We start from the raw sequence: 17,604 nt of genomic DNA, 5'->3' as shown, positions 1-17,604 counted from the left end.
TTGGGGTATAAGGTTCTAATTTGAGAGTTACAATTGTCTCTTGAGTTATTGTATTTCTCAAGTTATTATATTCCGATTATTATTATTAGTGGAGTTATTTTTTTGTGCCCCATGGTTTTTCCTTATAAAAGGGTTTTCCACGTAAATATGTGTGTCTCCTTATTACTTTACTTTTATCCTTATAGTTTTATTATTACTCTATTTTAATGTATGCACATCACCTTGTTACCAATTTAATTTACGAGACTCTAAACAAGTGGTATCATAGTAATTAAATTGAACAGTTCAAACTGGTCAATTTGGAAGCCAATAATGGAGGATATTTTATACTGCAAATATATGCACGAAGCAATAGAATGAAAACAAGCCAAACCCAAAGACATGAAGAATCAAGACTGGAACAAGTTGAATAGAAAAGCCATCAGAACTATTCGTCAGTGGTTAGACTTCAATATGTTCCACGACGTGTCTGAGGAAACGTCTGCCCCATGAACTATGAAAGAAGTTGAAGGAGCTGTATGATCGAAAAAACAGCTTGCAATAAATTGTTCCTGATAAGGAAGCTTGTCAATCTTAAATATAAGAAATGTACCCCATTGCTGAATATTTAAATGAATTTCGTAGTGCTATTAACCAATTGTCTTCTATGAAGATTGTACAGGAAGATGAGGTCCAATCCTTATTGTTACTTAGCACTTTACCAAAGAGTTGGAACACCTTGGTGGTATTAGTGAGCAATTCCGCTCCTGATGGAAAACTGTCAATCAACAATGTTATGAGTACCATGCTCAATAACGAGACAATGAGAAAAACTAGAGTCACTGACAATAATCAAGCCCTTATCATCGAGCATAGAGGCAGGAGCAGAACTAGAGGTCCTAACAATTCGAATAAATCTAAAGGAGGCGGCAAGATCAAGGGAAGATCCAAGACCAAAGGTAGAGTCAAATACTACCACTGTGGACTAGACGGACATTTAATCAGGAACTGCCGCAAATTGAAACGAGAACAAAAGGAGGACAATAACCAAGAAGATGACAAGAACACCACTACCACAATAGAGGAGATTCTAGTTCTTACCTTCAACATGGTGGGGAAGACTTTGCACATGACATGGTCTTCCTTAAAGTAGAGGTTGATCATGCTCATGAATGGGACACAATGCTCGTTAGGGTCCTCAATGCCAATATATAAGGGTAGTCATGAGGTTTTCTAGTTCTTGGGGAAGCTGGCCTCTATAATCTGTTGGACCAATGGGGTTTTACTTGACGTGATGCTCCCGCCCATGGCCCCTCAGAGCCTTTTTATCCAGAAAGCGCTAGAAGCGGGTTTCCAAGTCATCATCCTGCTTGGTGTGCTTTTTTGGGGGAGCCGTTGATTGCGGGGATGGTTGTACATTGGTGGGTAGGGTATTGGCTTCCTCTTGCCTCGGTGTGGTTTGCTCTAGAGTTGAAGGGTGTTTGATTTCGAGGAATTCTCATATCTTTCTGTTGTTCTCTTGCATGGCCTTTCGAGTGGCCATCATTTGGCGATGTTCCTCGGCCTGCTAACTTTGGACCATCTGGAACTTGTGCAAGGTTTTCAGTAGTTTAGTGATGGGGTCCTGCTCGTCCTCCGAGTCGGAGATGGCGGTTGCACCATCCTCGAAGGTAAGGTGGGCATTCGTTGCGTGGAGCTCCTGCTGCAGGGTGGGTTGGCTTATGCCCACTATTTCCTTAATTGGTGTAGGTTCTACGGGTGGGAGTATTAGAGTCATGGAAAGAAAGAGAGAGAGAGAGATATAGAGAGAGAGAGAGAGAGAGAGAAATTTGAAGGGTTTTATTATGTTTGGTCCACGCTCACCGCACCAAATGTTGAGGAGTCGATCCTATAAGACGTCTGATGCTCCTTCTGTACCAGGAGTGGTCCCCTAAAGACACTTCAACGATCACATTATAATCAATATGACTAAGAGAGAGAAAGTACAAGAGTTTGAGAGAGAAAGAGTTACCCCTTTGTTAGGTTGTTCTGGGGTATTTATAGGTTTTCCATGTTTAGGAGGTAAATGATCATGATTCCCCTAGATGTGTGGGTTTTCTGAAGGGTTTTCTCCAGAGATCCAGGTCTGATCAGTGTTTGGGGTCGAGGTGGGAGGTCGACACCACGTGCGTTTGGTGGACCTCTCATATACTCATCATTTTATTTTAAAAAAATAGTGTATATAATTATTTGTAATTAATATATGTTGGAGAAAAATATAATATATAATTAATGTTTGGCTCTCAGTTTAGTATTTTAATAACATTAATAAGGGAAATTGTGTTTGAAAAAAAAATATTAATATTTAATTGGCCTAAACCATACGTAATCTCCTGAACTTGTCACTTTTGGTCATTTTGTCCCTTGAATTTATTAGACGACCTATTTGCCTCTTCAACTATTTAAAAGTGGTATTAGCAACATCCTCTTCTTTTCATTATAACGGAAACAATCATGACATGTTCTCATTGCAAGCACCAATGTCATAATAAAAAGGATTGTACACTACTAAAACAAGCTGCAAATGAGGTGAACATAAACAGTACACAAGTTCTCTTGTAAAAATTGCATATAGTTTTAACTCCTTCTAAACCATATATATATATATATATATATATATATATATATATATATATATATATATATATATATATATATATATATATATATGTGCGCGCGCGCAAACTGGGTTCAATACTTCTCTGAACACTTGTATTAATATTGGAACATCATCTTGTTTCTGTTATAATGAAAATAAGAGGTTATTAATACCACTTTTAAATAATTGGAGGAACAAATAAATCGTCCCGTAAATTAAGAAGGCAAAATAACTAAAATTAGCAAGTTCATAGGGTTGAATGTGGTTTAGGCTTATTTAACAAGTACTTTTTGATCTATTATTTTACCTTTAGCCTGCATCCAAAAACATTGAGTCGGATCCATGCATGCACCTATTAATCAATCAATTCAAAGAACACCAATTGAGTCAACGAAGAAGAGCTACAAATTAATACGGAAAATAGAGTTAATTAAGTTATTAACCCGTTAATTAGTTATGTCACATCGCATGCGTTAATCCATCCTGTGCATGCATCCAATATAGTCCTTGATAATTTGGTAACTCGATCCCCTTCGTGGAAAGTGGGAAAATAAAAGCGGGATAAATTACACCCATGGTTCCTCAACTTTATCCATTTTAACATTATAGCCACTAAACTTCAATTCTTAACTGTATAACTATTAAACTTTATACTTTTTAACACCAGTAACCACTCAATTTTAAACTCTTCAAAGTGACCGGTAACGACCTCAAAATGAAAATATTCAACAATTAAAATTGTTCAGAATGACATTTACCATGAAACCATATTTTTTATTTTCCAAAATCACATTTTTTGAAGTTTTTTCTCTCTAAAAATTCACTCTCCCTCCAAACAAAACACCACTTAAATGACCTCAAAACGAATATTTTCAAGAATTAAAGTTACTTAGAATATCATTACACTTTGAATTTTTTATTTTTAGGTCGTCAACGGTCGTTTTGAGGCGTTGAGTGGTCACCGATGTTAAAAAGTGTAACGTTCAGTAGTTATACTGTTAAGAATTAAAGTTTAGTGGCCATAATATTAAGTGGGTAAAGTTCAGTGGCCATGGGTGTAATTTACCCAATAAAAACGTGGGTGAGTTTTTTTTATTGGGTAAGTATCATGATCAACAAATTTTTTTGATCAGGATCATGATCAAATTGTTGGGTTAATATTAAATAAATCAATTTAATCCAATTCAAAAAGCTTTATGTCAATTTAATTATGTTAGTAATTTTATATTGTGTTTTTGAATTATATGTAATTTTATGTTAATATTGATATCTAAATATTTTATGTCGTTTTTATTAGGAGATTAACCATGATCTCATCTAAAAGTCTGTTAATATTTCGTGTTTTGTATAATTTGTTTACAGTCACATGCAAAAATATAAAAAAATCGATTCATGGTTGCAATTAATAATTATTATTTTATTACATTTATTAAGGGTGTTACTATATACCGCTCCCTATTTACTGCCCCTCCCCCTATACATACCCATTATGCCCTTTTTATTTTTTCCAAAAAAAATTTGAAAATCACCCACCTCTCTCTCTCTCTAACAAAGTATAAAATTAAAAATTATGGATCCGAGGACGTCGGAACAGGAAAACTCCAAAGACGAGGTAACAATGTAGTTAATTTTTAAAATTTTTAACTTCAGGCGTAGGCGGATCCAGGATCCGCCCTGTATTAGCGAAAGACGGGTCCAGTGACCCGTCTTATCATGTTCAAGGCGGGTCCTGGACCCGCCAACGTATGAAGTGGGGTGGGCCCTGGACCCGCCTTTTACCTAAGGGAGGCGGGTCCTAGACCCGCCTCCCTTCACATGTTGGCGGTCCTGGACCCGCCTGCTTATGGGAGGAGGTCCGTGGACCCGTTTAGAGCATATTCTAAATCAATTTTTAAATTTTGTATACATATTTAAATAAATTGCATGTATTTTCAAAAGGAAGTTGGAGTTTGGATTGGAGACGGAATCGATTATAGTCCTTGTTTCATAACGAGCACGTTATTTCAAACAAGTATGGACGCAATTCAATGGGCGAAAGACATTGCAATAAAAAATGGTTTCGAGCTCGTTATTTCTTTGCATAAACATGGAGGTAAACAAAGCTTTTGAGATGTTCACGTGGCGAAAGGTATAGAGGATTGCCTAATCCTTTAGAAGATGGTTTAAGTAGGAAAACAAAAACTAAAGCGTGCGGCTGTCAATTTCGGCTAGAAGTCAGGCAGTTGCAAGATTTTTCGGGTTGGGAGATCGTTGTTACTGCTGGGGAGAAGGGTATGCATAACCATGAAATGAGGGTTTATGCGGAGGGACACCGACAGATAAGCGGGCTTAGTCCCGCAGCGAAGCAAATTGTGCGTGACATGAGTTCCTATCAAGCAAAGTCGTGTGCTATTATGACGACACTTCGTAAGAAACATCCAGAAGATAACCCAATAATAAAGCATGTATACAATTATAGAGACCAGTTGAGGAAGGATGGGTTTGAGGGTAGAGATGTGATTAGTCAGTTTTTCCATCTTGCTGTCAAGAACGAGTATTATCATGCTTCGCTTGCTGATTCAGAAACTGATGTACTAACACATGTATTGTTGCAATCTTGTTGTAAATTTTGATAATACTATGATTTTAATGTTATAATTAATGTTGCAATCTTGTTGTTATGATTTTGATAAAGTTATGATTTTAATGTTATATACCACTTCACAGTATTTACAAACCGCAAAGCTTGCGAAGGTAATTACTACTTTAGTACATGATTTTGCTTTGCCGTTTGCGAAAACTGTGGAAAAAAACTCACTATGCGAAGTAGTATCTACCTTCGCAGGCTTCATAGTTTGTGAAAAATACGAAGGAAAATCATATACTGAAAGTATTATTTGGAAAAACGTACAAAATAATAAAAAAAACAGACTGACAAGTTCGGAAGAAGAAAGATGTTACGTGTATATGAGTCGATAATTAAAAACGGAGTGTCAAGTTCGCAACTAAGAAAGAAAAAAGAAAAAAAATAAAGAGTAAGAAATTTTTAAGTGATTATATATATATATACGTGGATTTGGTGATTGGTATAAATATGTAAATAAACTTTGTATTTGATACAATTTTGTAATTTTTTTTTTTTTTATCAATTTTTAGATTTATTAAACACGTTTAAATATGTAAAGTTTACACGATGACTATATTATAATATTTGAGGTGGAGGAGCTGATGAGTGTGGCGGCTTCTGCTTTGCTCTTTCATTCCCAAGGAAAAACCGATTGCTCAAATTCGAAACGTAAAAGTCATCGAAATTCCAACTATTCTCCAATTACAGAAACAATGGAGTCAGAGAAGCAGCAAGATTCCTGCCCTCTCCAGAAATTTTCAGTTCTGAACTGTATTGATCTCTCCAGCTCCGATATCGACAAGTCCGTTTCGTCACTCAAGCAGGTTTCTCCAGAAATTCTTCTTTCTTTCTCTTCGTTAATCTATTAAGTTTAATCAAGTTGAATTTCATTTATGTAATTACTCATTTGTTTCAGGCATGTTTGGATTCTGGATTCTTTTACGTTATCAATCACGGTATAAGCCAAGAATTCATGGAGGAGGTTTTTGCAGAGAGTAAAAAGTTTTTCGAGTTGCCATTAGTAGAAAAAATGAAGGTCTTACGGAATGAGAAACATCGAGGCTATACTCCTATGCTCGACGAAATTTTGGATCCTGATAATCAAGTTCATGGTTAGTTTCTTCTAATTGAATTCCACTCTAATGTTACTTCTAATTTTTCTTTATGTTAATTGAAAAAAGATGGAAATCAAGTGTTTGCATGAAATTGGAGTGCAAAAATATTACTAATAGTTAGTGTTTTTTTAACATTATATGGTAGTAGGAGATTACAAGGAGGGATATTACATGGGAGTTGAAGTTTCTGAAGATGATGCGGCAGCGGAGAAGCCATTTTATGGGCCTAATGTTTGGCCAGCTGATGGTAATTGAACTTCATTTCGAGTGGAGAAGCTTATTTAAGGAAATTTATGCCGTTGATTTTTGAATAATTAGTCTTTGCCTTTCTTGTAACATTTTTTTTTCTGTTATTATGTTGTCTTAGATCTTTTGCCTGGTTGGAGGGAAACTATGGAGAGGTTTCGTCGAGAGGGATTGTAAGATTTTTCTGTTCATAAATATCCATATAAATCTATAAGTGGCAATGCATAACTACCTTTTAAAGTTAGAGTTTTACTTGATGCAGAGAAGTGGCAAGAAAAGTTGCCAGGATCATAGCACTTGCGCTTGATCTAGAGGCTGATTTTTTTGATAGGCCAGAAATGCTTGGGGAGCCAATTGCAATCATGCGCTTGCTACATTATGGAGGTTCAATTTTTTCATTAGAAGTTGTGGAATTTTTTTACTGGACTTTCTTCCTTTGTCTAGTCAATAAAAATAGCATATTGGTCCTTTATTCCTTTTTTTCCAACTTTGTTCAGCTCAGATTTCTGATCCCTCAAGTGGAATATTTGGAGCTGGAGCTCACTCCGACTACGGTTTAATTACCCTTTTAGCGACAGATGATGTCTCTGGCCTCCAAGTAAGAAGATTGGCAGTCTTTTAAGATTATTTGAAGTATTCTTCAACCACAATATTGTTAGCTAGTGCAATTCTTGTAATTTCCTCACAGATATGCAAAGATAAGGATGCTCGACCTCAAGTTTGGGAATATATAGAACCTTTAAAAGGGTGAGGCTTCTTGAGACCATTAGAATTTGAGATTTTGTACAAAATAGCTTAGAGATGCAATAGTATGTAGGCTTAATTGTTTTGAAGATGATTGATGCACATACTTCTTTCACTTATGCATCTATATGTGGAGGGACAGCTGGTTAATCAATTACATGCCCATGTTTCAAATTCAGTGAGTTCTGTATGTTATTTTCATAACGGAGCTTGATATGCTCTTTGATGGAATGCATGAAGCTAGTATTAGATAATATACTTTTTTCCAGAAAGTGGAGCTACATACTATTGAAGCTTTGAGTTTTCAAGAATTTCGAGATTGAAATCACAACCTCCTTTGTGAAAACACACAAAAAAAAAGCAGGAATTGGAAACTTCAAGTTCTAGTTTTATGTACTGCCAGAAGTATTCCCGAACACATTTTAACCTACAAATCTGTTAACTCCCTTAGCATAAGGGGAAGGAATACAATCATTCATATATATGTCAGTGCATCATTAAACTGTTCATTGATTAGCTGTAGTCTCTGTAACTTTAACCTACAAAACTTTTGTAATTCTTATAGTGAAAGTCATCTCTTGGCTCATTTTATAGGGCATTCATAGTGAATCTTGGTGACATGCTGGAACGATGGAGCAACTGTATTTTCAGGTTCTTATCTCTCTGTCTCTCTCTCTCTCTATATATATATATATCTACCTATACCTACCTATCTAATAAAGTTGATCGCGATCAAACATGTTGCACTTTGAACCGTGAAAGCTGCATTAGAGGACATCTTCAGTACATGATATGGCACTTGGGAAGAACGAAAATGATTTTCATTGATCATGAAGCCTGATAATCATGAGCAGGATTCAGCAGGACTCCATTTTGAATTCATTCTTACTTTCGCAATAAACTTATTTCTTCATTAGGTGGAAGTTAACTTTATCTTCTCTTGTAAACATGACTGTGTTTTTGGTGTATATCCTGTACAGGTCCACACTTCATCGAGTAATAGGGAGTGGACAAGAGAGATATTCTGTAAGAATCCTGCATTGTTATATAATCATATCTTACCTCTCATACTCTCTATAGTGTTTCCACGCACGGAGTATTTAACTATTTCTGGCATATGAATAGTTTTTTTCACAAATATTTCTGCATTTGGAGAGCAATAATATTATATACATAAACCAGTTAGACTGTAATTATTTATAAATTTCATCTAATACAAGTATATACAGTATTATCTAATCAATAATGATTGAGATTCCTCTAGGTGAGAATAGAACGGTGTCTGTTTTAGGAAGTAGTTGTGGTCATTTTCCTGGTTATATTGGATACTTGGCTTGCTGGATTTTCGGTTTTCAGGAAATTTTACATGATTTCCTTAGAGGATCAATGTTCCTTTTATGGCGAACAAATCTAATAAAATATTGAAGGCATTGTGTATATTTTCTCACTTTTCTTTTGGTGTTACAGATAGCATATTTCATTGAACCTAGTCATGATTGTCTAGTTGAATGTTTGCCTACCTGCAAGTCAGAAACAAATCCTGCCAAGTAAGTTGAAACTGCAATGTTTTTCGCATCATGATTGTTATATTGTCACTTCAGCTTTGCCTCTGTATGCATTGGATTTATAGTCAAATCGAATACCAGTATCATTTACACATCATCTGAAATGCAGATAATCTTGGTATTCTTAGATAATGGACAATTAGAAAACTGTTGCGAATTTTTGCATATATAATTTATATTCGATATCTCATATATAATGACGGTATTCGATGATTTCAATTTGAAGGACTATTAATTACTGGGTAAGAAATAGGAGTAGCGTTGAACTGCAGAATTTCTTGTATGATTTTTATGATTTGTTTAGTTATTAACATTTCTAGACTATGTTCATGAACTCAATTTTCTGGCTCGTTAAGCGATTAATAGGCAGATTCGCCAAGTCTTAGCAGTAATAATCTGGTGGAAGATAGATTGAATTAAAGAAAACACATGCATTTTAGTTTAGTTATGCATGGAATTCTTAATGTATTTTTTGTTTTTTGTTTTTTTTTTGTTTTTTTTGTACTCAGATTTCCTCCAATAAAATGTGGGACTTACCTGAGTCAACGGTACAAAGATACTCATGCTGATTTGAGTTTATACGACAAATCTCAAACTTGAGCATTCCAAAGAATAAAATGTTGGAATGTATTCTCCTCAATGTAATTTATTGGGTGATCTGCTGAATGTGTATAGCCTGTACTTTTAACTTCAATAAATCACTAATTTTAACGTGGGAATACTTGTTGTTTTGTTTTCTTCTCTTTTTATTATTATTATTATTACTTTTTTTCGTTATAGCCCCGACGATCTATGTTGCATAGATACTTTCTTTAGTTTTCTGCCTCCATTTCCATTTTTGTTTTGAAGGTTATATTTTAGGAATAATATTTTTCGGTTGCCGTTTCTATGTCCGAGTTCGTATCAGTAACCCCTCTTCTCCATAGGGAAGATGCTATTTAAACGAATAAAATTCATATTTATTAATTAATTTCTCATGACTAGTTATTATAATAATCCATAACCATTCATAACTTATAAATTCTCAGTAAAATATTGTACTAATTTACATCAGATGCGAAACAAAAGTCATATAAATTTTAGTACTCTTCTGGTAAGGATGGTTTATGCACCCGCAACTTAACTTCTTATTTAACTTCTTATTTAGGAAAAATAATATGCTGACCTAAAAATGAGGACCAGACCGAGAGCCGGCAGCCCAAGCAAGAGTGGGCTACCCGGTTCGTTGACCTTCTAACAAACAAGATGTGGTGATATTTAAAAGATTTTATTAAAAATCTACAGTCTAAAAGTTGGAATCCGTTTCAAATGCACTATATCTAACTGAAACTGAAGGTCTATTAACCAATTGAGAGCTTTTCCAAAACCCAAAACCATGGTTGTGAATGTGTTTTGATAGTTGTTGTTGTTTGCTGTTATGATCCGTTACTTATGGTTTGTTGTTGCGGTTAACAGTTTATTTTTAGTTACATTAATAATTACTACTAGTATTTAGCAATTGTAATGAAATGTTATTGTTAGTATGTAGAATGTTATATATGAGTATGTTTTAAATTAAGCAATAAATAAATTATAAAGAAAAAATATAATACAAATATTAATAAAACTAACCTAACTAGTTAAAAAATAATTAAAAATAATAACTTATTGAATAAAGAAAAACTTAGTTCTTTAATCAATGGCATTAAAAAGACAATAACAATATTAAAAAAAATGTATTTTATGAAATAAAAATGATAATTTTATCAAAATTAAATAAATATAAACGGTGAAAAGCTCCAAAAGAATATTGTTTCAAAAAAGCCTAATGCTTGTCCAGCCCTCTTAACTGGTTCAAATTGGTCATTTTACCCCTCCAACTCATCGAATGTCCTATTAACCCCCTTAACTTCATAGAAATGGTATTTCTCACCCCCTTAACTTGTCCAAATTAGTCATTTTACCCCTTTTCAACTCATCGAATGTCCTATTTACCACCTTAACTCCATAAAAGTGGTAATTCTCACCCCTTATGATCATATTTACCCATTTAACTCCATAAAAATGGTATTTCTTACCCTTTTATAGTGCAAAATTAATAGCACTTATTCAAATGAGTTTGAAAATATATATTTTTAATATCAACTTTTTATTTTGTTTTAATTTGATAATTATATCGATCCTTCATGTGTTTATTATAATAATAATATTGTATTATAATAATTATATAATCAAAATTTAACTAGCAAAAAAAGTTGAAAAGAGAAAGACTGAATAAAAGATACAAATAACATGAACATTTATATATATATATATATATATATATATATATATGTAACAACAAGAACATTAATATAAACAAGTTAAAGACATTATATGTAGGGAAAATGTACCAAAATAGGTCTATAATTTTGGGGAAGTATCAATTTAGGTTCCACGTACAAAATAGTACCGATATAGGTTTAACGTTTAAAAAATGTATCAATTTAGGCCTCGATGACGGATTGTAAGGGGTGAGAAATACCACTTTTATAGAGTTAAGGGGGTAAATAGGACATTCTATGAGTTGGGGAGGGGGTAAATGGACAAGTTGAGGGGGTGAGAAATACCACTTTTATGAAGTTAAGGGGGTAAATAAGATATTCTATGAGTTGGGGGGATAAATGGACAAGTTGAGGGGGTGAAAAATACAACTTTTATGAAGTTAAGGAGGTAAATAGGACATTCGATAAGTTGATTGGGTAAAATGACCAATTTGGACAAGTTAAGGGGGCTGGAGGAGTATTAGGCCTTTCAAAAAACTAAAACTTATTTTATAAACCAAACAAAATACTAAATTTACTATTATTTGAAGTGAACAACTAAAAAACAGCTTTGAAAAGTTAAAATAAACATTCCTTTAATCTCTACTTAACAAAAATGTGAACATCAAGTTCGATTAAAACGCATTTCTTACTTCTTTTGTGTTTATAATTGCCATATTTACGTCTGAAATGAGATTTTTTTTTTATAAGTTCTCAACTGCCACACATAATCAGATATTGATCAATTTATGATTAATACATTTTCAACAACTAATTTTTCATGGTAACAATTAGGGCTGAGCACAAATCTAGGATATTTTTGAACCGGCGTTGAGACTGAATGCACCATTGACTTACATTAGGTATAATTTTTTAAGGTTTTAAATTCCCACTATTACTAAGCAAATATATTAAAGATTTGGTTAGACAATGTGTGGATTCAACCACTAATTTTTTCTTTAAGAATAAATTGAATTATATTGTTGATTCTGATAAGTAATTCTAGAGATTTTTAAATTTCCAAACTAATCTCAGTGTAACCACTGGTGATATCATGTGTCAAATTGAAATATAAGAAAATGCTTTTTCTCTTCTTATTTAAGTGGGTAAGAAGTTCAATTCCTTCAAAGTTGAAATCTCATATTACTTACACTAATATTAAGATCAATAAGCACTTCCAAACATCATTTTTATGGTAAATATCTGATAACTGATGTGTTAAAGCATCTTATCAGAATTCCAATCAGGTTCAAACATTGAACTGCTTATTCTAAAAAGAAATTATGCTCAACTTTTCCAAGAGCAGATGGTGAAATCAATCAACAAATATCAAACCCAAAATGTCAATGTAAAACACTCTCAACTTTGAAAATTTATTCATTATTAACTTCAAAAAATTTATTTCCGCTACAGCTACAACTTCCAATCTCGTCGGTAATTTGTAGCTTCACACCAAAGAAAAGCATAAAAAAATCAAACTTAACACAGCCTATTACTACATCCATCATTTATTCATGCTCATCCACATACTTTACGTGTAGGTTCTGAATTTAACGGTAATTTCTGTACACTGGACTGTACATGCAACTCTCTGCATACTTCACGAGATTCTCCGGACGTGGGAGACGTGTAGCCAACCCTACAAAAGCCAGAACAACAATGCAAAGTTTAGAATTTGTGGCTTCAAGATCAGATGCGAAAAAATGGCAGAAGAGAGGTTACATTTACCTAGATCATATGCCTTGGCGGCAACCTTTGCAGCAATGTTAGCTGAAATTTTTCTTATGTTAGTGAAAGGTGGGTAGATGAGCCCATTGCTATAGTTCTCATCTGAAACTTGAGCTGCCAGAGCTTCCGCTGTTACAGAATGTATACATGTAAGTCTCAAAGCTTATATGGAAAGTAATTGATCATAGAAAGACTAATGTTATATCCAAGTTATTTCAAATAACATGAAGTTAGTATTATGTTTTATGTTCTCTGTACTTACATGCTGCCAGAAGCATATCATCATGAACACGGATTGCGCCAGAGATTACCAAACCCAAGCCGAATCCAGGGAATATGTAGGCGTTGTTGGCCTGAATTGATAGTAAGAACACAAATCTCAATGCTTTGTAATAGACCTTCAACTCAAAAATACCAAATACTAAACTATCGTATATCTAACCTGCCCGGAAATATAAACTTTGCCCTCATATTCAACAGGGTCGAATGGACTTCCACTAGCGAAAATTGCTCGTCCCTTCAATTTGAGAGAAAAAAAAGAATTAGCTTTGGTTTTTAAACAAACTTGAGGCAGTGGGACAGTTGTATAATGAGAAGAAGAAAAGTGTTTTACATTAGTCCAAGTGTAAGCTTCTTCTGCAGTGCACTCGGCTTGCGAGGTTGGGTTCGAGAGGGCCATGATCAGAGGTTTCTGCACATTCACCACACAGAGGTGTCAGTTATACTTGGCTTAGTAGTGGATCATTAGTTGCAACTATTGAAGCAAAATCAACCAGAGACACAGAGAAAGAGAGAGAACCTCATTAATTGAAGCCACAGCTTCAACTACTTCCTTTGTAAATTGTTTTGCCACTCCGGATGATCCAATCAGAACTGTTGGTTTGATTGCCTGATGAAGCAAGAGCGATGTTAATAGCTAATAAGCGACTAATGGGCATATATAATTGCATATCAAAACACATTATCCATACCTTGACAGCTTCCAAGAGAGTCTTCACAGGCTCATGCTCATGAGCCCATGGCTGCTTAAAGTGCTGAAGTGATTCCTTGCGAGAGCTAACGATCAATCCCTGTTGAAATTTTTTTATATGTCAATTTCTTAATTGAAGGCTAAACCGAAGATGAGCAAGCTATCTTTAAATACTGTTTCCACTAAGGGATTACCTTTGAATCCACTAACCAAATCTTCTTGCGAGTCTCCTCAACTGGAGCATCGGTCTGGAGAGCAAAATGAACCACATAAGTACTACACACACACACAGTATGAGCAATAGACTCATGTTTTAATACAACTCCACGACGTAGTTACATACCCGTTTTGACATTTCTAGAGCTATAAGCTCTGCTATTCCAGTTCCAGCCTGCAAAAGAACGAAAGCAATCATAGTACCTAGAATCTAGTCTAGGCAAAAACTTTGTATCCCTATTCAGACAAGGTAAAAAAGAAAAGGAATAGGATCTTACTTCTCCCGCACCAAGGAACAAGAAAGTGTGATCGCCGAGAGAACCACCAAGCAACTTCAGTGCTGAAATTACTCCAGCAAGTACAACAGATGCTGTCCCCTATGGTATGAAAATAGTAAGCAACATATTAGAAATGAACATAAAGTTGTCTTGGCATGGCTAATGGATCACAATTGAACAATTTGATACCTGAATGTCATCGTTGAAGACAAGATGAGTTGTACCATACTTTGCAAGCAGATCGAAAGCATTGTGATTAGCGAAATCTTCAAACTGCAAGTAAAGGCAGAAGAGAAAGTAGGCAGCATTAACAAAAAAATGCGTGGTACTTCAAACAACCTACTTTTAATCAACCATGTGAACACAAGTAACCTGAATTAGGACTTTTTCTCCATAGTTCTGCTTTACAGCACTCATGAATTCTTGTAGAAGTTCAGAGTATTCCTAAAAAAGTTGCAGACAGAGGAATTAAGGTAATGTTCCAGAAAGAGACCTATACGGCTACTTTTAATCAAACTAAACTATGTGAAACCTGGCCAGTAGCTCTTCTTTGTCTGAGCCCAATGTAGAATTCATCCTTCAGCAATTGCTCATTGTTTGTGCCCACATCAATAGTGATTGGTAAACACTAAAAGTGCAAGTGAGAAAAATCGTCAGAAAGAAGAATTAGAATAAGTGCTTATGTTTTGTAGTTAAACTCTGTTGTCCAACACATTCAAGAATCCAACATTCCAGATATAAGGATCTCCCAAGGAGATTGGTACTAATGGCTAACAAAATGAAACAATCTTGATAATCCGAAAATGCTTACCGCAGAAGGACGAACTCCTCCAAGTGCTGTGTAAAGAGACAATTTCCCAACAGGAATACCCATACCCTGTAACATTTTCAAACTCATCACATACATTCTAATCCAAACTTATAATGCAGCTTATAACATAGTCCATTCATACCTGACAACCAAGATCCCCAAGTCCCAAAATCCGCTCACCATCAGTTACAACAATAACTTGAATGCTTCTTTCTGGCCAATTTTTCAGCACATCAAGAATTTTGCCCCTGAAAAGCAAACAGCTTTCTATGGTAACCAAATTTTTCTCATAGATAGAAATAGATAACAAAGTTAAAAAGAACACAAGAATTCGTACTTCTCTTTTAAACTTATGTATAGGCCCTGAGGACGCTTGAAGATACTTCCATACTTCTGGCATGCCTCACCAACTGTTGGAGTGTAAACAATTGGGAGCAATTCTTCAACATTATCAATGAGAAGCTTGTAAAAGAGTCTTTCATTCCTCTCTTCAAGTTCCATCATGGCAATATATTTTTGAAGAGGAAGTTGATATTGTCTAATACTGTGCATCAATTTCTTCTCCTGAAGTTGTTGGGATGAAACAACAGGGGGTAGTAGACCCCGTAGGTAATGAGCATCCCTCTCTTTCTCTGTGAATGCGAGTCCTTTATTATGGCGAGGGTCTCTCAACATTGAGTATCCACTGCATATCAAACAAGTAGTGTCCCAATGTCAATGATTAAGAAATTCAATTTCACTAATGAACACCCAGTGGCTGAGCTAGAACAAAATATTCGGGAGTCAATGTACGAAAATATGTTAAAATTACAGAATTTTTGCGACTAAGCATAGCCGCGACGGATTTTTTTCCGTAGTTTCCATCCTGATTTTGGATAGAGTGAAATTACTGACAGATTTTATACAAATTAGTAATGGAAATTCTATCGATAAATTTTTTTTCTCACTAGTCACGGGCCAACGGACCTTCCGTCCGTGAACCCCTGGCCCTCCACCTCTGAATGAACCCATCATCATTCAGTTAATCAACCTATTTGGCCCTCTTTTGGAGCAAGAGGTCAAGAGTAGACTAGTTAATCTAAATATCAATTATCCATATGGGGGCAGGCAGAAGCAGAATCCTTTAATGACCAAAGCCAGAGGGTCATGGTCTTCCCAGAAACAAAAAAGTCCCTTTTAATAATATCATATTTCAATAATTCTATTTACGAAAATATTAGAAAAAAAAAACGTTTATAGTCCAAAATCCTAGGTATAAGCAAAAAAAAACGTTTATAGTACCTTATAACTTTAATTTTTGTCTTTATAAAGACAAGATAAATTCTTTTTGCAGATTTCTATAAAAGGAAATAAATTCTATAATATCATCAATATCCTTAGAATAAATAATATACTAATGAAAAAACAAAATGATATCATTTCTGATAAGTAATATATATGTATATATGGTAAAAACTGAACAGGTAAAGCCAATATGAGTAGTAAATTAAAAATATCCGGCACATCTTGGTTATGTAGAGCAGATCAAAATATATAAACTTGAGGATCGAGAAGTCACAAGCAGCATCTAATTCTTTCAAAAAAAAAAAATTAGCAGCATCTAATTGTTCCCAGAATATCTTTTTGTTTAAGAAAACTACTACTATATATATATTTATAGAATAAGCCGAATTCATCAGTTCAATCATAAACTAACAAAAAAAACTTAAATCAGAAGAAAATAATTTTCCGTGATGACGATAGGATAAGAGCTACCGAATCAAAATATAATTAAACAAAGAAAGAACTGGAAAATGAATTAAGAATGAAAAGTAAGGGAGGGATAGTAACCTAGCGACAGAGGTAGTCCAAGGAGTGACAAGCTGATCCTCAGTAGCACAGTCCTCGCCGTAAACGTCCTCGACTCCACCACCGACGGTGGACTTAGGATCCATATCGAGCACCGATGCTCCGCCCCTAATCTCTTTCATTGTGCTCTCCATTTTCACTTCAAATTAAATCGTCTGACCGATCAGTTTCTCCGAACTCGTTAGATCTGATAAAGGAAGAAATCAAGAGCAGAAACAGTAGAAGTATAAGAAATTTTCTTCAATCAGCAGTAGTAGCTGTGGCTGTGATCAAAGTCTAGTCTGGATTTTTATAGGAAAATGAAAGGGACAAACAATAATTAAAGAAAACAGTAGTAGTATATATTAATATTATCAAGTTGTTTTCAGATTTGTTAAATATAGTTAAAAACATGTCGTTTTGGTAAGGGAAAAATAGAGGGAAAGTGGGAAGAAAGAGAGAGTATAATATTAGTCAACCAGAGTGGACTTGGCTTACCCAGCGGTGGCTATTTGCATATTCTTTTATTTGAAGGTTCTTCTTCAAGGTATCAATTTAGTCCCAACACCATTTTAATTTTAAGGTTTGACCCTCGGTCCG

At 34.6% G+C, this 17,604-nt stretch overlaps 2 protein-coding genes across 4 annotated transcripts; one reads left to right on the top strand and one right to left on the bottom strand.

Moving 5' to 3' along the window:
- The first annotated feature begins 5,800 nt into the window (after positions 1-5,800).
- Positions 5,801-9,671, top strand: LOC136203215 (2-oxoglutarate-Fe(II) type oxidoreductase hxnY). Of its 3 annotated transcripts, none has more exons than XM_065994317.1 (11): positions 5,803-6,046; positions 6,139-6,334; positions 6,486-6,584; positions 6,705-6,756; positions 6,846-6,967; positions 7,081-7,181; positions 7,272-7,330; positions 7,922-7,978; positions 8,308-8,353; positions 8,795-8,874; positions 9,402-9,671. In XM_065994317.1, the coding sequence occupies exons 1-11, from the start codon at positions 5,825-5,827 to the stop codon at positions 9,490-9,492; spliced, it is 1,125 nt and encodes a 374-aa protein (XP_065850389.1). In that variant the 5' UTR covers positions 5,803-5,824; the 3' UTR covers positions 9,493-9,671. The 3 variants fall into 3 exon arrangements, with proteins under 3 accessions (XP_065850390.1, XP_065850389.1, XP_065850388.1); XM_065994316.1 differs by having other exon boundaries at positions 6,483-6,584; XM_065994318.1 differs by lacking the exons at positions 8,308-8,353; positions 8,795-8,874; positions 9,402-9,671 and adding an exon at positions 8,090-8,301 and having other exon boundaries at positions 5,801-6,046; positions 6,483-6,584.
- Positions 9,672-12,515: 2,844 nt separating this feature from the next.
- LOC136202492 (NADP-dependent malic enzyme) lies at positions 12,516-17,344 on the bottom strand. Its single transcript, XM_065993147.1, has 17 exons — positions 17,008-17,344; positions 15,515-15,862; positions 15,320-15,425; positions 15,178-15,243; positions 14,899-14,994; positions 14,739-14,810; positions 14,556-14,639; positions 14,367-14,465; positions 14,216-14,263; positions 14,067-14,120; positions 13,874-13,972; positions 13,702-13,791; positions 13,516-13,593; positions 13,345-13,419; positions 13,165-13,255; positions 12,903-13,031; positions 12,516-12,813 (listed from the first exon to the last, which is right to left on the bottom strand). Exons 1-17 carry the CDS (start codon positions 17,157-17,159, stop codon positions 12,725-12,727), a joined length of 1,776 nt encoding a protein of 591 aa, XP_065849219.1. The 5' UTR covers positions 17,160-17,344; the 3' UTR covers positions 12,516-12,724.
- Positions 17,345-17,604: the final 260 nt, after the last annotated feature.

This window comes from Euphorbia lathyris, chromosome 8 (genome assembly GCF_963576675.1).
Source record: "Euphorbia lathyris chromosome 8, ddEupLath1.1, whole genome shotgun sequence".
NCBI lineage: Eukaryota > Viridiplantae > Streptophyta > Magnoliopsida > Malpighiales > Euphorbiaceae > Euphorbia > Euphorbia lathyris.
The sequence above is the reverse complement of the archived record's forward strand: the minus strand, read 5'-3'. Positions and strand labels throughout refer to the sequence as shown.

What these genes read in the sequence shown, in the direction of transcription:
- LOC136203215 (XM_065994316.1), top strand. Translation starts at nt 5,825, where the DNA reads ATGAGTGTGGCGGCTTCTGCTTTGCTCTTTCATTCCCAAGGAAAAACC. An exon ending in TCCTGATAATCAAGTTCATG is followed by an intron (nt 6,335 to 6,482) that starts GTTAGTTTCTTC and finishes ATTATATGGTAG; the next exon opens with TAGGAGATTACAAGGAGGGA. An exon ending in AGGTTTCGTCGAGAGGGATT is followed by an intron (nt 6,757 to 6,845) that starts GTAAGATTTTTC and finishes TACTTGATGCAG; the next exon opens with AGAAGTGGCAAGAAAAGTTG.
- LOC136202492 (XM_065993147.1), bottom strand. Translation starts at nt 17,159, where the DNA reads ATGGAGAGCACAATGAAAGAGATTAGGGGCGGAGCATCGGTGCTCGAT. An exon ending in GAGGAGTTCGTCCTTCTGCG is followed by an intron (nt 14,995 to 15,177) that starts GTAAGCATTTTC and finishes TTGCACTTTTAG; the next exon opens with TGTTTACCAATCACTATTGA. An exon ending in TGATATGCTTCTGGCAGCAT is followed by an intron (nt 13,032 to 13,164) that starts GTAAGTACAGAG and finishes ATTCTGTAACAG; the next exon opens with CGGAAGCTCTGGCAGCTCAA.